Below are 22,076 nucleotides of genomic sequence, written 5' to 3' on the forward strand. Positions count from 1 at the left end.
TATACTGGGGTAAGTTGACTGTACTTACCCTCCAATCAGGGAAAGACAAGTCATCAAGTGAAAATTTAATTTAGGGGGTAAATGTTGAGCTTTAGGGTGGTGTGGTGTGGAGGGGGGGATTTCACTCTTTCCGTCATTGTTATCCTCAAGAGCTGGACTTTCACCACCCTAATCTCTCCAAAAATTAGCCCGTCCAAATATATATATATATATATATATATATATATATATATATATATATATATATATATATATATATATATATATATATATATATATATATATATATATATATATATATATATATATATATATATAACCACCCCTTAAAATGAGAACTGAGAACTAATCTCAGCCCTTAGATCAATTCAATCAACGGCCTACATCTCGCCTGACCAAATCAAAAAGTAAGGGTAGTATGGTCATTTTAGTTTGGATGAATGACCTCCCTTTCTATTCCTTTTTCCAGATTTTCTTTCTCTCTCTTCTTCCCGTTTTCTCTCTCCTACTTTAAACCCTCTCTAGTCTCTACGATTGACTTATCTTCTTCAACATCTTCGATTACTGCAAGTTTCTTACTTGTTTGCGATTTCACGTTTTTCAATTCGTCAGGTATGTATTGAATTGTTCGATTTGTTTCATTGTTTGTACTTTTGATTTTGGATCAAATTAGGGATTATTGTTTTTCAAATTAGGGCTTTTGTTGCAGTGTTTTGCGATTTCATTGTTAAAGTTAGGGTTTAGTTTTCTCGAGTTAATTAGAGTTTCATTTCAATTTTTGCACTTTTAACTGTTAAAATTAAGGGCTTAAAACTGAACTTTTCATTTTTATTATTGATCTTATTGTTTTGTTCTGAGTTATTCTTTGATCCTATTCATTGTTTAATCTGTATTTGTTTGTATTATTGTGATTACTTTACTAAACAATTTGTTTATTAGCTTGTATTTTAAAAAATTTGAATTGTATTAATTTTGGACTGATCTTTTACAACGGCCAAAAATTTGAGTCCAACATAGATGCTTACCAGCACTATGGATTGATCTTGGTTTCTTGATGTATTCTTGTAAGGAGGAGCTCATTTTTGCCTACCTAAAGTACTTTAAAGTTGATCTCTCTCTGTTGAATCTTAATTTGGCCGGGGAAGGTCTGAACTTGTAGATTATATGGAGAAGGGAATATATGTATGGGCCATAGTTCTTAGTATTTTAAGTTAGTTCGTAAAGAAAGGGATTGAATTCATTTGAAGTTCTATTGGGAGGATATTTTGTAATTGATTTACTTGTGTTCGTTGTAGCTAGGCTGAGATGGGCTGAGTTGCCTTATTTTTTTCAATTCCTCCTCCTTTGTGTGTTTGGATTGGGATGATTAGTTTGCTTTTAATTTGATCCATGATTCTCCCTTGAAAATAGTGTTTTTGGTTGTTGTATGGCATGGAAACTATGGAAAATGTGAAACATTTTGATATAAAAATGAGAGCTTTATAGCTTTTCTTGACTGATGTTTTCTTGAGCTTGTTATGGTTTAGGTGGCAGTCTTGTTCTCCTAAGCAGGGTCTATTTGGTGGGTCTATTTGGTGCTACAGAATTGCTGAAGTGATAAAAAAATTCCTGATGGTTCACAGACGGTTTATCATAGTCAGCCATCTCATCACTGGATTTAAAAACATCCTCTTGGAAAATATGAGTTGCAACTGATCCAACATCCTTTTCCCTGCGCAGTATCTTGTAAGGAGCAACCTAACAACAATAAAACTTTAGCAAGGTATGCCAAACACGTGAATTTGATAGCGGGGAACTTTCCCTTGTACATGTACTTCTTAAAAGTGTATGCTACATTAATTAACTTTCCCTTAAATCATAGATTATTATCTCCCAATATGTTTGGACTTGAGATCAGTGCCACAGTTTCCACTTAAAAAGCAGTATATACAGACACCTGAAAATCACATAACCAACAGAAATATACAAAATTTACAAAAATGATTGAATTCTTCAATTATTATAGTAAGCAAAAATGGGTTGATTAATACTGGCAGTCTTGTTCTCCTTAGATGGGTCTATGATTAATGAGATCATAGGCTAAAGTATGGTACTAACTGTAAATTATCTCAACTATAATAGTAACTACATCCTCTGAACTTGTCCAAGTGCCTGGTAATTTTTCTTTGAGCCTATTGTTTCTAAAACTAAGGTATGTAGTTTAGATATTCAGAATGTTATAGTTGTTTCAGTACTTGTGATTCTAGCTACGTAGGTACTTGTTTTGTTTTTGAAGTTCCTTTGACTCTCTGGCATGTTGGGCACAGGCCCACAGTTGACTTTTGTTAGTTCTGTTGGTTTCTTGCCGAGCTTTGGTTCTTCTCTCAGTTTTTAGAGATAGGGTTGAGGATGGTTGTTAGAGATGGAGTTGGTGATGTTCTACTTTTTAATCAATTCTATTTACTTTTACCGGTTTTTTATCTACTTTAAAATTGCACAAAACGAAAAATATGTTAATGCTTTCTAATTACCTCGAATCTATCTTTAGATAATAACCTACTAGCTCAATTGGAAGAGCATTTTGCAAAAGCGCAAAAGACGTGGGTTCGAATCCCACGTAGGTTATCTTTACTTTTTGTATCGTTTTATTCACTTTTAGTGTGAAAACATTTACTTTCACTTAGAGTTTATATGCTAATTTATCGCTTCAGACCATTTAATTGTTCATACACTATGATGTTTTCTGATTTGCTTTTGAATATTATTAGTTTACTTTTGAGTGTGTTTTATTTACTTTCCGTGTATTTCTGATAAATAATGTAACAAAATTCACAAAGTTTCTTAATCTCTTTGCTACAACACAGTCACAACTCACAGGGACTGCTGTCACAACCAATCAACCATGAGATATTAGTTTACTTTATTCATATTTAATAATCCTTACCTCTGTTGTATTAGTGTTGGACATTTACTTTTAAGTTATTATGATTTACTTTTGAGGTACTTTGATTTACTTTTAATTTTTTGTAATAACTTTCGAGTTTTTTTTTTTAATTTACTTTAGAGACAACCTATGTAGGAATCGAACCTACATCCCCTATGCATTTGCATAGTGCTCTACCATTTGAGCTAATAGGTTTAAAGGAAGAAAAATATTGACGCTTCATTGTTATTATTATTAAGTTTACTTTTAAAGTGATTTAATTAACTTTTAGATTAAATTAGTTTACTTTTGGAAAACAAAACAAGAAACAACAAGTAAACTTTGTCCAGGCTACCAAAGTTGACTTACAAAACCGAACCACCATCCCTACACAACAATCCAGGAGCCTACTGTCAGGATCCACCCTCAATGAAGACTTACTGTGTCCCCAAATCTGACAACCAACACCCCCGGCAAACTAGAAAACTCATTTACTATCAACCTATTAGAACTGGAGTACCACTTTATAAGACAAGTTAAAAGAAAAACAGCTAAGTAGCATCCCAACCGTGTTGGCCAACAACTAGCCTGACCACAACCCTACACAACAATACCCCAATTTCATCCACCAACACCCACCTTCACAGCGGGAACATCGGAACACAAGAAATAACACCGCATCAACCTCAAAATAGCACCGTAACCATGTTAACCTGACCAACAACTGCCTGCACCTGATCATCACCGTCAACTCAAGCAACATCACAACCTTGTGAACTAGCCTAGCTTATGTAAACTAACTGCAACCATAACTCACCGCACAGATAACTAGAAAACAACAAACAACATCTACTTTTGAGCCTATTTAATTTACTTTTACCAAGCTACGATCTACTTATTAAGTAAGAGAAAAGAAAACCAAAAGAGCTGCAATCCCTATCTTAAACAAACTGCAGGCAAGATAACATCATCAGTCAACTGGGATTGACACGTTTTGAACAACATCGAGCATTCCAAACCAAACCATCAGCACATCCCCTTGCAGCAACAATGCACAGATAGCACTGTTGACAACAGCCATATAAAACATTCACATCATTGTAGGCAGCCACATTAACACCCAACCACGCACAATCCAAACATACAACATGCCTAACACTTAACATACAAGCCAGCACCCACCCCAGATCACAACCATCCAAAAACCACCAAAAACACCACAATTTTACTGCAATGACACATGATCATGCCTGACTTCATGGCTGAATCAATAAGAAGATGCCAATAACTCTAACTCCAGTCCAAAAGTAAACACAACAACGACAAAAATTAAAGACATTACCAGCATAAGTAAACACAGTATCGAGTAAAAGTAAACACAATATCATCAAAAGTAAACACAATACACTAGTGGAAAAAACCCCTATTGAGGCGGGCTTTTAGGCCTTGTTGAGGCGGACATTGCTCGCTTCAACAGAGGGGGCTTCAACAGGTCTGTAGCTATTGAGGCGGGCATTGTTCGCCTCAAAATGTGACTTGTTGAGGCGGGCTTAGCTAATGCCCCCCTCAACAGACCCATTAAGTAGCATAATAATGGGGACCTGTTGAGGCGTACAATAACTATTGCCCCCCTCAATAGTTTGCTGAAAATTGCATTTTTGTATAATTTTCTTTTTCTTTCCTATTGTTTGGGTCTTGATAAGTGCGCACATAATATTAAAGTTTTGGAGATAAAAACCTTGATATACTAAACATGTGTCATTATTATTAATCAAATAAGGAATTCAAGAATTATAGATCTGAGTTTCTGTACTACTCGTATTACATTATAAGTACAAAGTAGTATCTTACAAAGTTGAATAAATCAAATTACGCAACACAAATTGACAACGTATGTTTTAATTCTTCTAACCAATGAATCTCTCATCCATGACACACCTGAAAAAAATTAAGAAAGCAAGACATCATCTTATGAGCAAATAACAGTAAAACAAAATTGAAGATCCTTCAATAAGAAATATAGACACAATAATAAGAAAAAAAATTATAAAACAATTGGCATGAAAAAAACGATTATAAACCAGAAAGAAATAAGAAAAAAACGATTATAAGCCAGAAAGAAATATATTATTTCATTTTTCCAAAAATTACCTAAAAAATGAACAAAAGCAAAACAACAATTTAGATAAAAATTAAACTCCATATATGAAAGTTAATTTTTAAAAATATTCAGATTCTAAACATTTATTAACTAAAATGACCTTTTGTTAGATGAAAAAAGACAATAAAATGAAACTTACTTATTTAGATCTACAAATGTCAGACGACGAGGTTTTTCACCACCGAGATCCTAACGCCGGTGTCTTTTCATTACGAATACAGTCACCACTCATGTCAGAGATGAACCTTATTGACTGAAGATCAAAATAAATCAATAAGCAGAACACCCAATTTTCCCAAAAAAATCGAATTAATTGAACAAGCAACATATTGTCGACATTAGCGAAGAAGTCAAAGCATCCTCAAATCATGAACACGTTAAGAAAAAAAGGGCAAAAACAAAATTCAATCAAAAATTAATGTGAAAAGGAGATTGGTACCTTGCTGATCTGATAATAGAGATGACGATTCAAAGCTTCAATTTCTCCATATTTTGTGAACCGCAAATACGGAAGGGGAGAAGACAACGGGGGATGGAGGAAGTATGACCCATGGCTGATTTTCTTCAAGAAATAATGGAATCCCAAAAAATAAAGGAGATGAAGATAAGAACAGATCTTGGAAATAAGGAGATAATGTTAAAAACGGCTAAGGGAATAAAGGGTAAAGAGAAATTTAGGGTATAAAGAAACCCTAATTGTGACTACAGTACGTTGTATTTTTGGGCTGTAGAATTCATTAAGGCGGACTAAACCCAAAATCACTTCAACATAGTCTCTTGAAGCGAACAGTACAATGCCCCCTTCAACAGCTAATGCCTATTGAGGCGGGCATTTAAAAGCCCCCTTCAACAGCTTCTGCCTATTGAGGCGGGCAATAAAAGCCCCCTTCAACAGCTTCTGTAGAAGCGAACACCACAAAAGCCCGCCCCAACCTGTTAGTAAAATATTTGACCCGCGTTGACTAAGTGGCTATTGAGGCGCGCTTATGTATGCCCCCCTCAACAAGGGGGCTACAACAGGGGTTTTTTCCACTAGTGATATCATCAAAAGTAAATACAACATCAACAAAAAGTAAACACAAAATCAGCAAAAGTAAACACAACATCAACAAACGAATAAGATTATAAATCCTAATTTAACTTGTTGGAAAATAGCAGAGTACCTGATTTTTATCTCTATTTTACAGTGTGGCAGTAAAATTTGAAGTAGTTTCCCCAAATTAAACAATTAGCCTTTGATTTTTCCCCAAAACGTTGACGAACCCCTAAATTGAAGCTGGAAATCAATGTAAAACGTTAGAAATATTGATTTTGCGAAGAATTCAAGTGTAATTGTAGCTATTGGTTGATAATTATACGTAAATTTGCGAGAAATTAGAAGCAAATTCTTCAAACTACCTTCGAAATTTGATTTGAGTGAATAATGGTGTGCCGCAAAAATTATAAGCAAATTCTTCAAATTACCTACAAAATTTGCAGCAAAACCTTGAAGGCCTCCAAAACTTGAAGCTGCAAATTGATATCAACCATTAAATTGCCGATGTATATTGACAATTTACACCTAATTAGTAATAATTTGTTGGAATTCGAAGAAAATCGAAGAGCAACGAGTTGGAAGAGAGAAATAATGTCGGGGGAGTAGAGAGAGAAAGGGCTGGCATTTGATATTTTATGACATTAAATCCCATCCGTCCATTCCATCTAAATCATACGGTTGTTAAAGGTTCTCATTATAAGAGAAGTTCTCATCTTAAGATATATATATATATATATATATATATATATATATATATATATATATATATATATATATATATATATATATATATACATATATATATATATATATGTATATATATATATGTGTGTGTGTGTGTATGTAAAAGAACAATTCAATTCGAGTTTTTTGGAGTAAATTTTATCACCTCTTCTTTAAGAAGGTAATTGTTCTTGAAATTAATTTCTATTTGTACTACATTGCAATTTCTAACTGGCCTGTAACGTACTTAGATAACCATATATTTTGGATATTTTAAGTTTTATGATATAATGTAGTCTCGAATATGTTTTTGTGATTTTATCAGTTCCTTATAATTTTTCTTGTCAATTTGGTTTGCGGAGAAACCAATATGTGTAGTTTTTAATTACGGAGAAAACAATGTGCCTTTTAATATGTGCATCATTTAATTAGTTAGTTAAATATTGTATGTTATCCAATTACATTTAATTAATTTTGTATGTAGATTTAATACTTAAAAATATTTACAGTATGCAGTAATATTTTATATTACTGATGAATAAATATAATGTGTATGATCATTATATAATCTTATATATTTTATTAATTAATTATGTATTTTACAAAGCAATGGTTACTATAGACCTTAATGGTGAATCTAATGTCGAAGAAGGAACTATTGTGAATATTACTACGTCGAACCCTCCTACCGAAGGAATGTCTTTTAATTCCGGTCTCGAATTTAGTGAATTTTTTCATCGCTTATAAGGAAGGTTTTGAAATGTTTGTGAGTAGTAATATGTTAAAGAAGGAGTACAAGGATAAAGGTGTTAGTAAAATAGGTGTTGGAGAACTTGAGGCTAGGCCGCATATGATGGAACGAATAAGATTAAAGTGTAAGAAGGGAGGTGTTAAACCAAGTGTCGGGTCTAATGTGACTGGTTGCAAAATGTTTGTTTATGGTTCGTTGAAAAATGAAGAGTTTATTAGTTGTGATTTGAAGCATAATCACCCTCTTAGACCCGAATGTAGTAGAATGATGGTTAACTATAGAAGCATTGATGGTCCTACATTTAAGAGGATAATGATCAATGATAGGGGTGGTGTTAGCATTAGTAGAAACTACTGCACTCAATTGATTGAAAAAGGTGGTTTCGATAATATGACGTTCAACAAAAAGGATTTGAGGAACGTCGTAAAACAAGGTTTGATAAAGGGGATGTTGCTGGTCTTGAAGAGTATTTCAAAGCACAACGAGAATTGAATGGAGAATTTTATAGTTCTATCCAAAGAGATGAAGATGGTTATTTAATGGAGGCATTCTGGTCCGACACGCGTAGTAGAGGAACTTGCAAATATTTCGGGGATGTGATCACTTTCGACACCACCTTTTCTAGCAATAGGTACGTAAATGTATATTTTTTTTTTGGTATATATTACATAATCTTTGTTTATTGTCATTTTTATCAAGTTTTAGAACCATTCTAATTTTTTTGCATGTTTAGAATGGTTAATTTTGCTTTTTGTTTTAGGTTAATTTTTCTTGCTAATGTTTTTATGTAGATGCATGTGAGAATGTTTAGTTTTAGCTTATCAAAACCGCCCCCACAACCACCTAAAACAATCAAAACCACTCCACAATCAATGAAAAGAACCCCTCCACAAGCACCCAAAAATCCCACCATCTCCACCCGAAAAGTTGCCTTAGATATATCATTTAATTATGGTTTTAAATTGTCAAATTCTACTATGGAAACTCCAAATCTTGAGTTTTTGTGGTTGAATTTGACCATTAAAACAACAAATTAGACCATGAAATTGTGAGACAACACGAGGCGGCGACGAAGCTAGAGACGATGAGGTGGCGGTGTTAAGGAAGAGGTGGCGAGAGAAGTGGTGGAGATAGCAATTGGGGAGGTGGCAACACTTTATGTGGTGAAGCAATTGTGAGAAAGAAAGAGATGTGACAAATGAACAAATGCTACCCAAACAGAACTTATATCAAAGAGAATTGATTTAATTCCTCATCTTTCCTTTGTTGAATTTATTTCGTTTACCATGTGCGAACCAGACGACCCCTACAATTATGGAGTACTTCATACCAGATTCGACAATCTAGAAAAAAAAAACTTGATATAGTGGGATGTCAAATGCTTATCTCTATTAGGGCTGAGCAAAACTATCTGAAAATTCGAATATCCGATAATCTGATTCGTATCTGATCCGATTTTTTGGATTCCCGATCCGAAAATTGAATCGGATCTGATATCCGATCCGAAAAATCCAAATATCAAATACCTATTTGGATATTGATTTTCATTATTTCGGATATCGGTCCGAAAAAAATCTAGTGCAATTTATTTTAAAGTTTTACAATGTGAACAATTTATGCAGTATATGCTCTATAACACGTTAAAACTGAGCAACACTAGGAGCTTGTTTAACTTTGTGTTTACTTTTCTTTTTACATACTCCGTAGTTTGTATAAATGATACTTCGTATATATTTACCCTAAGTTTCTACGCCTCCCTCAACCTTCTTACCACTCTACCGGCCCCTCTCTCTATATCTCTCTCTCTCTCTTCAATCAAACCAATACCTCTCTCTAAATTTGATTAAGCTCCTCTTTCTCTCCTTTAAAATAAAGCTAGAAATCTCCATGAGTTACTTTGAGTCATTACTTCATTACCGCTCCCAAATTAAAGAACAAACGTTAGATGATATCTCTTCTCCCTCTTCGGAAAGGAAGGCGGATGCTTTGGCTAAACGACAATGATAGTTAGAGTTTTAATTGGGTGTAGTGTTATTTACAAGAAACGGAAACAACCAAAGTTGCATATATGTATTGTCGATTGTTAGATTTTGAAAATTGGGTACAATAAGTTGGTTTGTTTGAACTCGTCGAGTAAGATACATTTTCCGGAGATTTTAGTTATTGTACTTGTTCTTTATACAAAGTAAGAATTTATGTATTCTTGAATTACAGATCTCCATTTCATAATAAGGAACTTTATTTCTTTATTTTGGATAGTGAACAGTGAGATTACGAGTAAAAGTTAGAAATTGATAGAAAACAAAGTTAAATTTTTTAAAAAACATTAAGAAATTGGATATCGGATATCCGGTATACCCGATTCGAAAATTTTCGGGTATCGGATTTTGGATATCCGAAACTTTTCGGATCAGATACAAATATCAAATTTCGGATCGGATTCGGATCGGATATCCGATCCGTGCTCGCTCCTAATCTCTATTATCTAAGTGAAGAACTGAGGAGCAATAACATAATCACACTTTTGGTGTAGCCTTTACAAAAGACTAAAATACATTTTTCTCTTTTACTCTCAAACCCTTTACGTAAAACACAAAGTTCACTTCTTCGCCGCTTCACTCTCACGTAATTTATCTCTCCTTCCTTCACTCAAAGATCTCAAATCTTCAATTCTCTCTCATCTTCTCCCGCGACGACAACCGGATGATATATTGGGCTGTAAAAAAAAAAAAGGAATTGATATATTGGGCTGTCAAATGTTTATCATTTGTCTAACAAAGCCCAAAAACAAACACAGAAACAAAAACACCCACCATTGACTCAGCTTCTTTTCTCACTATCCCCTCACTCATTCTATACACTTCACCAGTTCACCTTATCATTATCCCCCAATCCCCTCAACAATGGCGGATGATTCCGACGACCAACCCCCTCAAAATGAGCAACCCCAACAACAAGAAGAAGACGAAGACTCCGTCACTGAGTCCGAACCCGATTCCGACACCGAGTCTGAGTCCGATTCCGACTCAGACCTCGACGACAACGGCGACATCAAACCTCCAAAGAAACCCAAAGTATACTACAGACGCGCCGGCGAGTATGACGACATAGAGGAAGGTGACTACTCGGCCGAAGCGAACATCAAACGCTTCGCCCGCGCCTATGCCTCCCGCCGGTACAAGCAAAAGTTGGAAGATGAAGAGGATAGAATTGAGTATGAAGATGACAAGTTCAATTTCCCAAGAGACAGGGAGAATTGGAGGGAAGAAGACCTTAAGGAGCTCTGGGCTGATGCCCCTCCTGACATGACAAAGCCTGGTTGGGACCCGGCTTGGGCTGATGATGAAGATTGGAAAGTTGTTAAGAGAGAGGTTGAACAAGGCCGTGACCCTCCAATTGCGCCGTTTTACTTGCCGTATCGGAAGTATTATCCTGCTGTTCCTAATAATCATTATGATATCAAAAACCCCAAGGCAGTTATTGAGGAATTGGATCGTATTGAGGAGTTTATGAGATGGGTTAGCTATATTTTTGCCGATGGAAGCTCGTAAGTTTTGAGTTTTCTGGTTAAATTGATTGGTTATATTGTGTTTTTTTGCTGTGAATTTGTTGGTTCAACGGATGGAAATGTGGGAATTTGGGTGGGTTAGTGTAGTTTGTCAATTGTAATTAGATTTGAAGTTGCAATAGTTTGGCAAATATGGTATTGGGGCAATTGTAAGGATTAAAATTGAATGATTGGAACCGTCACTGTCTCACTGAACTGTGCTGTAATCTCCTGCTGGGGTTTTAGTGGGGTTTTGCTAATTTGATGAAAATTTCAATTTTGAATGAGAAATGTGGGTTTGGCAGTATTTTATATGCTTAATAATTTGTTTAGTGTAATGGAAATGTGTTCGACTATGGAGTATGTTTTATGTAATCGTATAATCGACTTGTACAGAAGCTACCCATTCTCCTTGCCTTAGGCCGGTGTGAGTTTTGGTGTCATTTGGGATATGTTCTTGAATCTTATGAAGGAATTTTCTTGTTTTTTATATGTTGGCTCACCCCATCATGTAGGTTGTCTGTTAGTTACCACACTATAGGCTAATTCGTACGTAGCTACTGTTGAGGTGGCTTATCTATTGCACTTTTGCTACCCTTGAGGTCCAAGACAAACTTTTATGCACACTTCGTATGACTTTTTAGGGGAAAGTATTGCTTCTGAAAAGTTTTTTTTCTTCTCTTAAATTTGGAGTTCTATCCTATTTGCTAATGGCTTTTCTTACTTGTCATTTTATAAAGGTATGAAGGCACTGTGTGGGATGACTTGGCTCATGGAAAAGGTGTCTATGTTGCTGAGCAAGGTCTTGTCAGGTCTGCCAACATTGCATCTTTGCGATTTTCTTAAATATTAAAGTGACCATTTCGGTCAATGTGGACGCTAATTTGAATTAACTTTTAATGAAAAACGGAGTTGTTGTGAATTTCTTACTGTAGGTATGAGGGAGAATGGCTTCAGAACAACATGGAAGGACACGGTGTTGTTGAAGTTGAGATACCTGATATAGAACCTATCCCAGGTTCCAAGTATGTCTTACTATGGAAAGCCAGCTTACATTATTAGTTTACAGGGTGGAACTTCTGAATCTTGAGCTTTAGACTGACTTCTTCGACGTTTTTCTCAGACTTGAAGCAGAAATGCGTGCTGAAGGGAAAATCATAAAGAGAGATTTCATGAACCCAGAGGATAGGAAATGGCTGGAGATGGATATTGAAGACAGCGTTCGTCTCACTAATGGGAATTATGAAATCCCTTTCTACGAGAACGATGAGTGGATACGACAATATGGAGAGAGGCCGTAAGTTATTGCTGTGAACTTCTACTTCGTTTCTCTTCTATAGTACTCATAATATGGTCACTCTTTCTTTTCTCGTGCTCTTGATGGTTATGGACATTGTACGTGTTTGCATTTTTTTCTTTTTCCTATCGCATGATTACATGTTATGTATCTGGTCCCTGGTTCCTGCTGTGTACTTCTGCATCGATGTTTGTATTACTACCATCACCATGTGCTGCAGAGTCTTGTATGAAGACATCTGATAGTCATTCTGCATTCATGTTTTGGGCCTTTTGGCATTTGAAATAGGTGTTTAAGCGTGGTCACCCTAGAGTAATGTTGGCAATTCAACATTTGACCTTTACTCTGTAGTCATCAGTATACTGATCTCGGGAAGTATAGTTAATAACAGACATGAGATAGCAAACTTATATCTACTAACTTTAGAAGGGTCATGTCCATTCTCTATCTCTTAATAACTTTGGTTGCAGGTGAAAGCTCACCTGCATATGCACTGTTTAGCTGAAATTGTTTTTTTTACCATACTTTATGTTCTCCTCTGGATTTCTAAAGTTTTGTAAGCATCAACATCATTCTATTCTTCTGTTACTCATTATATATTTACTGTGTCAGGGAAAAAGGCCGGTACCGTTACGCTGGTCAGTGGAAGCATGGAAGAATGCATGGTTGTGGTGTGTATGAAGTGAATGAAAGGCCCATCTTTGTAGGTCCATAATTAAAGCTGATTTATGTGATTCTTTTATAGAACCGTTCCTTATGTTTTTAATGATTAGCAATCAGACATTAACTTCTAGAGCAAAATGATTTAACTCTATTTTAGGAAACATCAAAGCGAAACACTTTTTTTTATTAAAGATCTGTCTTGTCCTTATCACATGAAATAAAATCGATGAAAATGATGATTTCTTTTTCAGACTTGTACTATATTCTGTCTTTGCCTGCAATTGCAATAACACTGATATCAGCTTTTAGAAAATTATAGAAACATAAAGATGAAGCAATATCAAGCTTTAAAGTCTAGCTAATCGCTTCTTTCAATTTTCTAAGGTCAATTCATGTATACTTAGTCTTCGTAGTTTTTGTGGTTTTGATTTTTGTAGGGCCGGTTCTACTTTGGTGAGAAACTGGAGGATGATACTGGTTGCGATCCAGAAATTTCCACGGTATGGCTATTTTAGGCAGGAGGTTTGTTAGATGTCTTTGGGGGGGGGGGGGGGGGGGCTGCTTTTTTATTTTTTTGTTTGTTTCTTTTTAGAATTTTACTCTTACATAAAGACTATTCAGATGCACGCAGGCATAGCCGAAGTTGCTGCAGCCAAGGCTCGAATGTTCATTAATAAGCCTGATGGAAGTAAGTCTTTTCACATTTCAAGCAAACATTACTATAAGGATATCACAAAACTAAGGAGAGAAAGGGCAGGGGAACCTAATAGATTATTTGTATTCGGTTAATGAAAATGGAAAATCATTGGTTAAATTTGTAAAATTACTTTAGTGTATCGGTGTATGGTTTCCGCTTATCTATAGTACAAGCGTCATACCGCGTCAATGACACATCAACAACCAGTTTTGATGTTTGTCTTGTGAATTGGATGTAGTGGTTAGAGAAGAGAGGGGTCCATATGGTGATCCGCAGCATCCCTATTTTTATGAGGAAGAAGATGCGTGGCAAGCTCCAGGTTTCGTCAACCAGTTTTATGAAGTATGATGTCTGCCTACTCTTGAGAATGAACTGAACATTACCTCATTTTTATGCTTCAGAGCATGAAATCTGTTGTATTTATGATCCAGGTTCCTGATTACTGGAAAACTTATGTGAATGAAGTAGATCAAGAAAGGGAAATGTGGTTAAACTCCTTCTATAAAGCACCATTAAGACTCCCAATGCCAGCAGAGCTTGAATACTGGTGGGAAAGAGGTATTTCTTCCATCTTTTATTCCAACAAGTTATCGGCTTTTGCTTTTCTTAAGGAATCGGACTGACTTTTGATGTGAAAAGAGTCAAAGACCTTGAAAATTGACCAAAGAATTAACCATGATCTGAGCATTTGTTGAAAATTGACCAAAGAATTAACCATGATCTGAGCATTTGTTGTGTAGTAAAGCATAAAAGCGCTAGGCCCCTTTTCCTTTTCTTTTTAACTCTTACTTGATTTGACTTTATTATTGTTTATCTATTCCTTAAAAATGCCTATTATGAGCTATAGTTGATTTTATTGCCTACTGTTCTGTATTTTATCTTTGACAGGTAATGACCGCACTGCTGTTATTTATTTATTTATTTATAATAGTATGATTTAGTTACTGGGAACTCCCTTCTGTGAGTCTTGGTGTGACTGCAGCTTTTTATGAATGTTTTAGCCCCTAGGAACGTGGGTTATATGTAGAACTAAGCTGAATTTTATGTTTATCAGCATGGTCTCTACTTTTGTACTCAGATTTCTGTATTCATTATCAATTAAGTTATCTGCAGTTTCTTATGTGATTAGCCAAATATCATCTCATTGCTTCCATTTGAATTGCTTCTCGGACAGATCTACCCCCAGAATTTGTTCTTCTAAACAAGGAGCCAGAACCTGACCCTAATGATCCATCTAAGCTCATTTATACTGAGGACCCTGTCATAATGCACACACCAACGGGGCGAATAATTAATTACATCGAGGATGAAGAACATGGCGTTCGCTTGTTTTGGCAACCACCTCCGGGAGAGGGTGAAGATGTTGACCCAACAAAGGTCAAGTTCTTGCCTCTTGGGTTTGATGAATTTTATGGACGAGAAAAAGTGGTGAAGAAAGAGGGTATTTGGATGCGTTTACTATCTTCAATAGAGAATTCTTGTAAACCCTGGTTTGAGAAACTAGAAAAATGGACTGAAGAGCAGAAGGAAGCCAGTGAAATTAGAAAGAAGCTCTTAGAGCAGGAGCTTGAACTGGTAGAGGCTGAACTGAGCTTGGAAGAGGCCCTTGAAGACATGGAAGAAGCGTTGAAACAACAAGAGAAGGAGGCAGAGGAGAAAGTTGACATGGATCCCGAGGAAGAAGATGCGTCAGTTTCTCTTTCTTCACCTGTTGAACAGGAAGAAAAAAAATCACCAAAGGAGGAGATTAAAGATGAGGATGGGGTTGAAGAGGAAGAGGAAGAGGAAGAAGAAGAGGATGAGGATGATGATTTAGCTCCATCAAGTTTTGGTTCTGTTACAGATCCAAAGGAGAAGAAAACTGGTTCTGGGAGGTCTCCATTCTCTACACTTTCATTTGCTCCGACTGGTTTGCTTTCAACGGTGAGTTATTCATATTAGATATTTTGATTCTTTATTTCTGTTTGTTGATGGAATTATCAATGGGATAAAACTTGCAAGTTAAATTTCAGTTGACATTTATTCAACCAAGGTAAAGCCCAGGCATAATTGGCATTTGATCAGCATATCTTGTATCAATCAACATTACTCATTTGCTTATGAGTTATGACTTGGGACTTAATTTCATTGTTATGTTATTCTGTAAAAAGGATGGATCTTGTAAAACTCCTGGTTTCTCGTATTTCAAGAATCAGTAGTATATTCAGCTAGACTCAAGACTATTAACTTGTAAAAAACGTAAAGCACTATAATAAAATAATAATGCTTAAATAAGTCGTGTGCCTCTTTAATTGTTTTGCAGGTACCATCAATGGTTGCGAAATCTTTTTCAGTATGGAAGAAGGAAAGATCTCCAGTGAAAGTTGGACAGGCATTATGTAGCAGTTCTAAGGGTATTATGGAACATTCTCATTTGGTTACTTTTCGCCAAGCATTTCCAGAAAATATGATCTTAAGAACAAAAGGTCAGGCTGAACAGAGGCACCGGGTGAAACGAGGTAGAAAATTGTTTGCTGCATCCCAAACATCCTCCTCTCAGGCTATGTACTCCAAAAAAGGGCGTAAATCTTGGGAGCTTCATTGGTTATGTGCACCACCCGAGAGAAATTCGGACAGGATATTATCCTTGCACATACCACTTGAATGCTTGGATACACACAATGGAGTTGGACAGTGCTCTGCATCATAAATGAAGTTGTGTTACCATTTTGTTGTTTTATTTTTCAAGGCAAGAGTTTGTTATGAGTTGGGTTCCAGATCATGTATGGTTCTGGCCTCGGGAAGTAATAGCTGAGTCTTAGAAATTGCTCTTATTGTTTATTGCATCATTGTTTTGTATGAAGAAATCATGCAAATTTGATAAGTTGAATGTAATTTTATTTGTTGTTTTTTTATCAGCAAAATTCCATAACCATGTATGTCAATATGATGTATGTATTTATCTATCATCATCCTTTGTTAGCCGTAGCAACTAGCAAAGCTATGGAAAAGGAGATGAGACGAGACATCGCCCACAAGACACATATTACAAACTTTATGGTAGACCTATTTACCTTGTCCACCTGCATGTCTAGCTATCTAACTAAAACTCTAGCGTCTTTTGATAGCCAGTAATAAATGGTGTTAATATTTGTAGCTACTCTACTTACAACTTCACAAAACCTCTATCCGAATCAATCACACGATTATACTGTAGTCCTTCCTTGCTCACATCAGGTTTACTCGGGGTCGGATTTTCTTTGGGTTCGGATTTCACACTTGGGTTAAATAGATTGTCAATTAATTGAAGTCGCGCTTGGGTCATTTACCACTAGTCTTATATGCACTGCGTGCAAATATAATAAAGAGATTTGTGTTATTACATTTAAATCCGAAATAACATGTAAAAAATATAATATAAATGCGATGCGTGTGAATATAAGAAATAGATAAGTTAGATAGAGCCAAACGGATATTAACAGATTGATTAACATGGTAAAAATTTATTTAAAGAGCTAAATTGATTAAAATGCTTCTTTGGGCTTTCCTATTGGGTAAGTTGTCATTATATTCTTTATTCAATAAATGTGGAAGGTGTTTTAATAATCTAAGGGGGACACCAAAAGCAAATTTACTAAAATAACCTCAATTCCTCACTTATTTAATAGAGATTCACCATATACACGACTACTTATCAGACCGTGTGCCAGCCGGTTTCAAGTAGGTTATAGGTCGAGTCAGATTTTGACTAGCCCAAAATGCGGCCGCTAACAGTTACTCTCTCCATCCCAAAACATAGTGTCTGTTTTTTATTTTGGGTGTCTCAAAATGATGTGGATACTTTTACATTTCCTATTTAATCAATTAGTTTTTTGTCCAATATACCTTATCAAACAACTTAAATCACCCCAATTATCCTACCTTTAACTACAAAATTTGGTCTCATATTTGATGTTTGTACCATGTAAAATAGTGTGGTCCTATAATCAATGTCTCTATCATGAAAATGCGGTCTAATAATTTATTATCTTTTGTCTCTTTGTCTAAATATAAAATAAATTATGTACTTTTCTAGTACAACAACATTCGCAGTTAATCATGTCATTTTTTAAGTTTGTTAGTTCCCCCGGAAAATGTCAAACGGGCACCGTTGGGATGGAGGGAGTATTACTTTATTACTAGTCCCTTGACTCCTTATGGAGGGAAAACACAGATAACTAATTTTTGATGGTGTCTATCACAACGGCTCTGCGCTGTTCATGCTCCGTTTCCTTGCTTAATTTCTTCCATTTCCAGGTAAAAAATATCGTTGTAAATTCTCGCCTTTCGACTTTTCTTTGTTTTTTTTTTTTTTTTTTTTTTTTTTAATTTCCCTGTTCTTTGATGCCATATTTACTCAATTGGTTTACTCCTTTGTAATTTTGAATTGTAGAGTCAATTCGGGAAACTAGCTAGATTAAGCAGCTCTGCAATCTGTCATTCTTTTGTTGAACTTAATGGACAAGATAATAGTTTCCGAGCCTCGGAAATTAATCAACAAGATAACAGTTATCGTCCTAATTCTCAAACTTATATGTGGCTCTTGGAAGGATGGCTAAATTCAGGTTCTGGGTCGTTAATTGATTGCAGAAAGCTTCATGGGCTTATACTGAAATCGGGCTTTATTGAGGAAATTGAACTGTGTGGCCGACTTTTGGATTTTTATCTTGTCAATGATCGCTTATGGGATGCACACCAGCTGTTCGATGAAATGCTTGAAAGAGGTATCAGTGTATGTGTTTCTTCATGGAATACGATTCTTTCTGGACTTGCAGGAAAGAAATTGTCAAGGGAAGCACTGGGTTTGTTTTCGCGTATGCTGAGGGAAAATGTGGATCCTGATGAGTTGACGTTTAGTAATGTGTTGAGGGCATTTGGTGGAGGTGCAGGGGAAAAGAATGATATTTGTTGTATTCAGCAGATTCATGCTAAGATTATTCAATATGGTTTTGATGGTAGTCGTTTTGTGTGTAATCCATTGATCAACATGTACTCAAAGAATGGAATGATAGATTCTGCAAAATATGTGTTTGATAATGTAGGTGAGAAGGATAATGTATCCTGGGTTGCTATGATATCTGGTTTATCTCAGAACGGAAGGGAGGAACAATCTATTCGCCTATTTTGTGATGAGATGCACACACATGGTGTATTACCCACACCTTATGCTTTATCAAGTCTTTTAAGTGCCTGCAGTAAGACAGAGATGTTTGAGGTCGGTCAGGAGCTTCATGGCCTTATTTATAAATGGGGTTTTGCTTCTGATGTTTTTGTTTGCAATGCACTTGTGACACTTTATTCTCGTTGGGGAGACATGGTATCTGCTGACAACATTTTTGAGACGATGAAGCACAAAGACAGAGTATCGTATAATTCCCTTATTTCAGGGCTTGCTCAGAAGGGACTTAGTGATCAAGCTCTTCATTTGCTACAGAAGATGCAGCGTGATTTTCTGAAACCTGACTGTGTTACAGTGGCAAGCCTTGTAAGTGCATGTGCTACCATTGGAGCTCTTGATAAAGGAAGACAGCTTCATTCATATGTGCTCAAGGCAGGATTCTGCTCTGATATGCTAATTGAAGGCTCTCTGCTTGACCTTTATGTCAAATGCTCTGATATCCAAACTGCACATAAGTATTTCCTTACAACTAAAAGAGAAAATGTAGTCCTGTGGAATGTAATGCTTGTAGCTTATGGGCAGGTCGGAAATCTAAGTGAAGCATATCACATATTTACACAAATGCAGATGAAAGGCCTGGAACCCAATCAGTATACATATCCAAGCATGCTTAGAACTTGTACTTCTCTGGGAGCACCAGATTTGGGGGAACAAATCCACACCCAAGTCATTAAAACAGGATTTCAGTTTAATGAATATGTTTGCAGCGTGCTTATAGATATGTATGCTAAGCAAGGATTCCTGGATCCTGCTGAAAAGATTTTCAGGAGACTCACTGAAAATGATGTGGTCTCTTGGACAGCTATGATTGCTGGATATGGGCAGCATGAGATGTATGTTCATGCTCTTAAGCTTTTTGAAGAGATGCTATGCCGTGGGATCCAAGTCGATAATATAGGATTATCAAATGCAATCAGCGCATGTGCAGGCATTCAGGCACTCTACCAAGGTCGGCAAATTCATGCTCAGTCATGCATTCTTGGTTACTCAGATGATCTTTCAATCCGGAATGCTCTTGTGAGCCTTTATGCTAGATGTGGAAGACTTCAAGACGCTTATCAGGCATTTGAGAAAATTGATGAGAAAGATATCATATCATGGAATTCATTAATTTCAGGTTTTTCACAAAGTGGACATTTTGAAGATGCATTTAGGATATACACTCGGATGAATGAAGCAGGTATAGAAGCTGATCTGTTTTCTTACACCTCCTCAATAAGTGCTGCTGCTAATATAGCAAATGTTACACAAGGGAAGCAGATACAAGCTAAGTTATTTAAAACTGGATACAACTTGGAAACTGAGGCATCGAATGCTTTAATCACTCTCTATGCAAAGTGTGGGTGTCTAGATGATGCCAGGAAAGTTCTCTCTGAAATGATTGACAGAAATGACGTTACCTGGAATGCAATTATTACAGGATATTCACAGCATGGTTGTGGGGAAGAAGTCCTAGAAATCTTTGATGAGATGAAAAGAGTTGGTGTGGCACCAAACCATGTCACATTTGTGGGAGTATTATCAGCATGCAGCCATGTAGGGTTAGTAGAACAGGGACTGAGTTACTTCGAGTCCATGACCAAAGAATACAATTTGTTGCCCAAAATAGAACATTATGTTTGTGTTGTTGATATTCTTAGTCGGGCTGGTTATCTAAGCCGTGCTAAAAAGTTTATAGAAGATATGCAATTTGAACCGGATGCAAGGATTTGGAGAAGTCTTTTGAGTGCTTGTATTGTTCACAAGAACAAAGAAATTGGAGAGTTTGCTGCTGGCCATTTGTTAGAGTTAGAACCCAATGACTCTGCAACCTATGCTCTCATGTCAAATATGTATGCAGTGACAAAGAATTTCTCCTGCATGAATGAATCCAGAAAATTGATGAAAGAAAGAGGTGTAAAGAAGGAGCCAGGTCGTAGCTGGATCGAAGTTAAAAATACCATTCATGCCTTTTATGCTGGTGATAATCTTCATCCTTTGGCAAAGAAGATATCTGATTTCTTGGTAGAATTGGATGAGAGTGTAGCTGATATTGGTTACATTCAAGATCAGTACAGCCTTCTGGTTGATAAAGAGAAGAATCAGACAGTAAATATTCATAGTGAAAGACTTGCTATTGCTTTTGGACTGATAAGCTCATCATCAAGCTCAGTCCCTCTCCGTGTAATGAAAAATCTCCGTGTATGTATTGATTGCCATAATTGGATCAAGTGTGTATCTAAGATCTCAAACCGGACAATTATCGTGAGAGATGCATATAGATTTCATCATTTTGAGGGTGGTTCATGTTCATGTAGGGATTATTGGTAAGTGAATTACTTGGAATATGTACATGGAACATGATTCTGTGTTTGTCTGGAGACACACATATATATGTTTAATAAGAAGCCCAAGGAAGAAAGCATCAGTCCATTTCAGTGCGAAAAGCAATTACGATCGAGAGGGTGAACATCAGCTGGTTATCTTCATCTGACATGAGTTACTATGGACCATGAAGCTCAACTTTCAGCTGGTTAATTTGCAGAAGAATCAGAGATTCCAGTTGCAGAAACTGATGCACAAACAGGGTATATAAATCAATTATGAAGTTAATATTCACTTTATTTGGAGCATGTTAGAATGAGATTTAGGAGCTGGTATTAGGTTAACATCAGTTTCAGATGCACCAAGTTGAACTCATGTCCAGGTGCAGAACAGAAAATCTTGCAGCAAACAAAAGAAGCCACTTTTGACAATTCGCCAATTAATCTTGTCATATTCACCACTAATCCAGAATTGTAAGCTTAATTCATTGTAAATTAAAATAATATGCAGTAATTAAACAGTTTTTGTGTATCTTTTTAACTAATTTATAAACCAACAGACCTGGAAAAACAGAATCTAAACTGATGATCCTAACAGAAGTAAGTTTTAATGTCCATAGATTGTATCTATATATCCAATATCCTGGAGAGTGGATCATTCACGACATTGTATCTATTTACATTACTCGTATAGTCGTATGTCTTCACTCTTCACTCTTCACTCTTCACTGATTGGTGGGTAATATCGCGCCTATTTCCCAGCGACCATTGAGATGAACTAGCTTGTCTTGGGACCCTT

The 22,076-nt window shown here is 36.0% G+C and overlaps 2 protein-coding genes and 1 long non-coding RNA gene across 3 annotated transcripts; 2 read left to right on the forward strand and 1 right to left on the reverse strand.

Annotated features, from left to right (window-relative positions):
• Positions 1 to 4,653: 4,653 nt before the first annotated feature.
• LOC130472342 (uncharacterized) lies at positions 4,654 to 5,632 on the reverse strand. Its single transcript, XR_008932449.1, has 3 exons — positions 5,503 to 5,632; positions 5,203 to 5,316; positions 4,654 to 4,840 (listed from the first exon to the last, which is right to left on the reverse strand). It is a non-coding gene; the product is annotated as an uncharacterized lncRNA (long non-coding RNA).
• Positions 5,633 to 10,347: 4,715 nt separating this feature from the next.
• LOC110790173 (protein TIC 100) lies at positions 10,348 to 16,701 on the forward strand. The gene is made up of 11 exons (XM_021994952.2): positions 10,348 to 11,120; positions 11,861 to 11,932; positions 12,056 to 12,145; positions 12,244 to 12,417; positions 13,030 to 13,120; positions 13,518 to 13,580; positions 13,702 to 13,768; positions 14,016 to 14,119; positions 14,209 to 14,335; positions 14,952 to 15,700; positions 16,080 to 16,701. The coding sequence occupies exons 1-11, from the start codon at positions 10,477 to 10,479 to the stop codon at positions 16,464 to 16,466; spliced, it is 2,568 nt and encodes an 855-aa protein (XP_021850644.2). The 5' UTR covers positions 10,348 to 10,476; the 3' UTR covers positions 16,467 to 16,701.
• A 1,134-nt stretch (positions 16,702 to 17,835) lies between these two features.
• On the forward strand, positions 17,836 to 21,853 carry LOC110790174 (pentatricopeptide repeat-containing protein At4g13650). Its single transcript, XM_021994953.2, has 2 exons — positions 17,836 to 18,052; positions 18,189 to 21,853. The coding sequence occupies exons 1-2, from the start codon at positions 17,984 to 17,986 to the stop codon at positions 21,282 to 21,284; spliced, it is 3,165 nt and encodes a 1,054-aa protein (XP_021850645.2). The 5' UTR covers positions 17,836 to 17,983; the 3' UTR covers positions 21,285 to 21,853.
• Positions 21,854 to 22,076: the final 223 nt, after the last annotated feature.

Source organism: Spinacia oleracea, chromosome 4, assembly GCF_020520425.1.
Source record: "Spinacia oleracea cultivar Varoflay chromosome 4, BTI_SOV_V1, whole genome shotgun sequence".
Taxonomy (NCBI): Eukaryota; Viridiplantae; Streptophyta; class Magnoliopsida; order Caryophyllales; family Amaranthaceae; genus Spinacia; species Spinacia oleracea.

Excerpts from the sequence above, each read along its gene's own strand:
- LOC110790173 (XM_021994952.2), top strand. The coding sequence starts at position 10,477 with ATGGCGGATGATTCCGACGACCAACCCCCTCAAAATGAGCAACCCCAA. Across the intron at positions 11,933-12,055 it reads GCTGAGCAAGGTCTTGTCAG|GTATGAGGGAGAATGGCTTC; the intron begins GTCTGCCAACAT and ends TTCTTACTGTAG. Across the intron at positions 13,769-14,015 it reads CATTAATAAGCCTGATGGAA|TGGTTAGAGAAGAGAGGGGT; the intron begins GTAAGTCTTTTC and ends AATTGGATGTAG.
- LOC110790174 (XM_021994953.2), top strand. The coding sequence starts at position 17,984 with ATGGTGTCTATCACAACGGCTCTGCGCTGTTCATGCTCCGTTTCCTTG. Across the intron at positions 18,053-18,188 it reads TTAATTTCTTCCATTTCCAG|AGTCAATTCGGGAAACTAGC; the intron begins GTAAAAAATATC and ends TTTGAATTGTAG.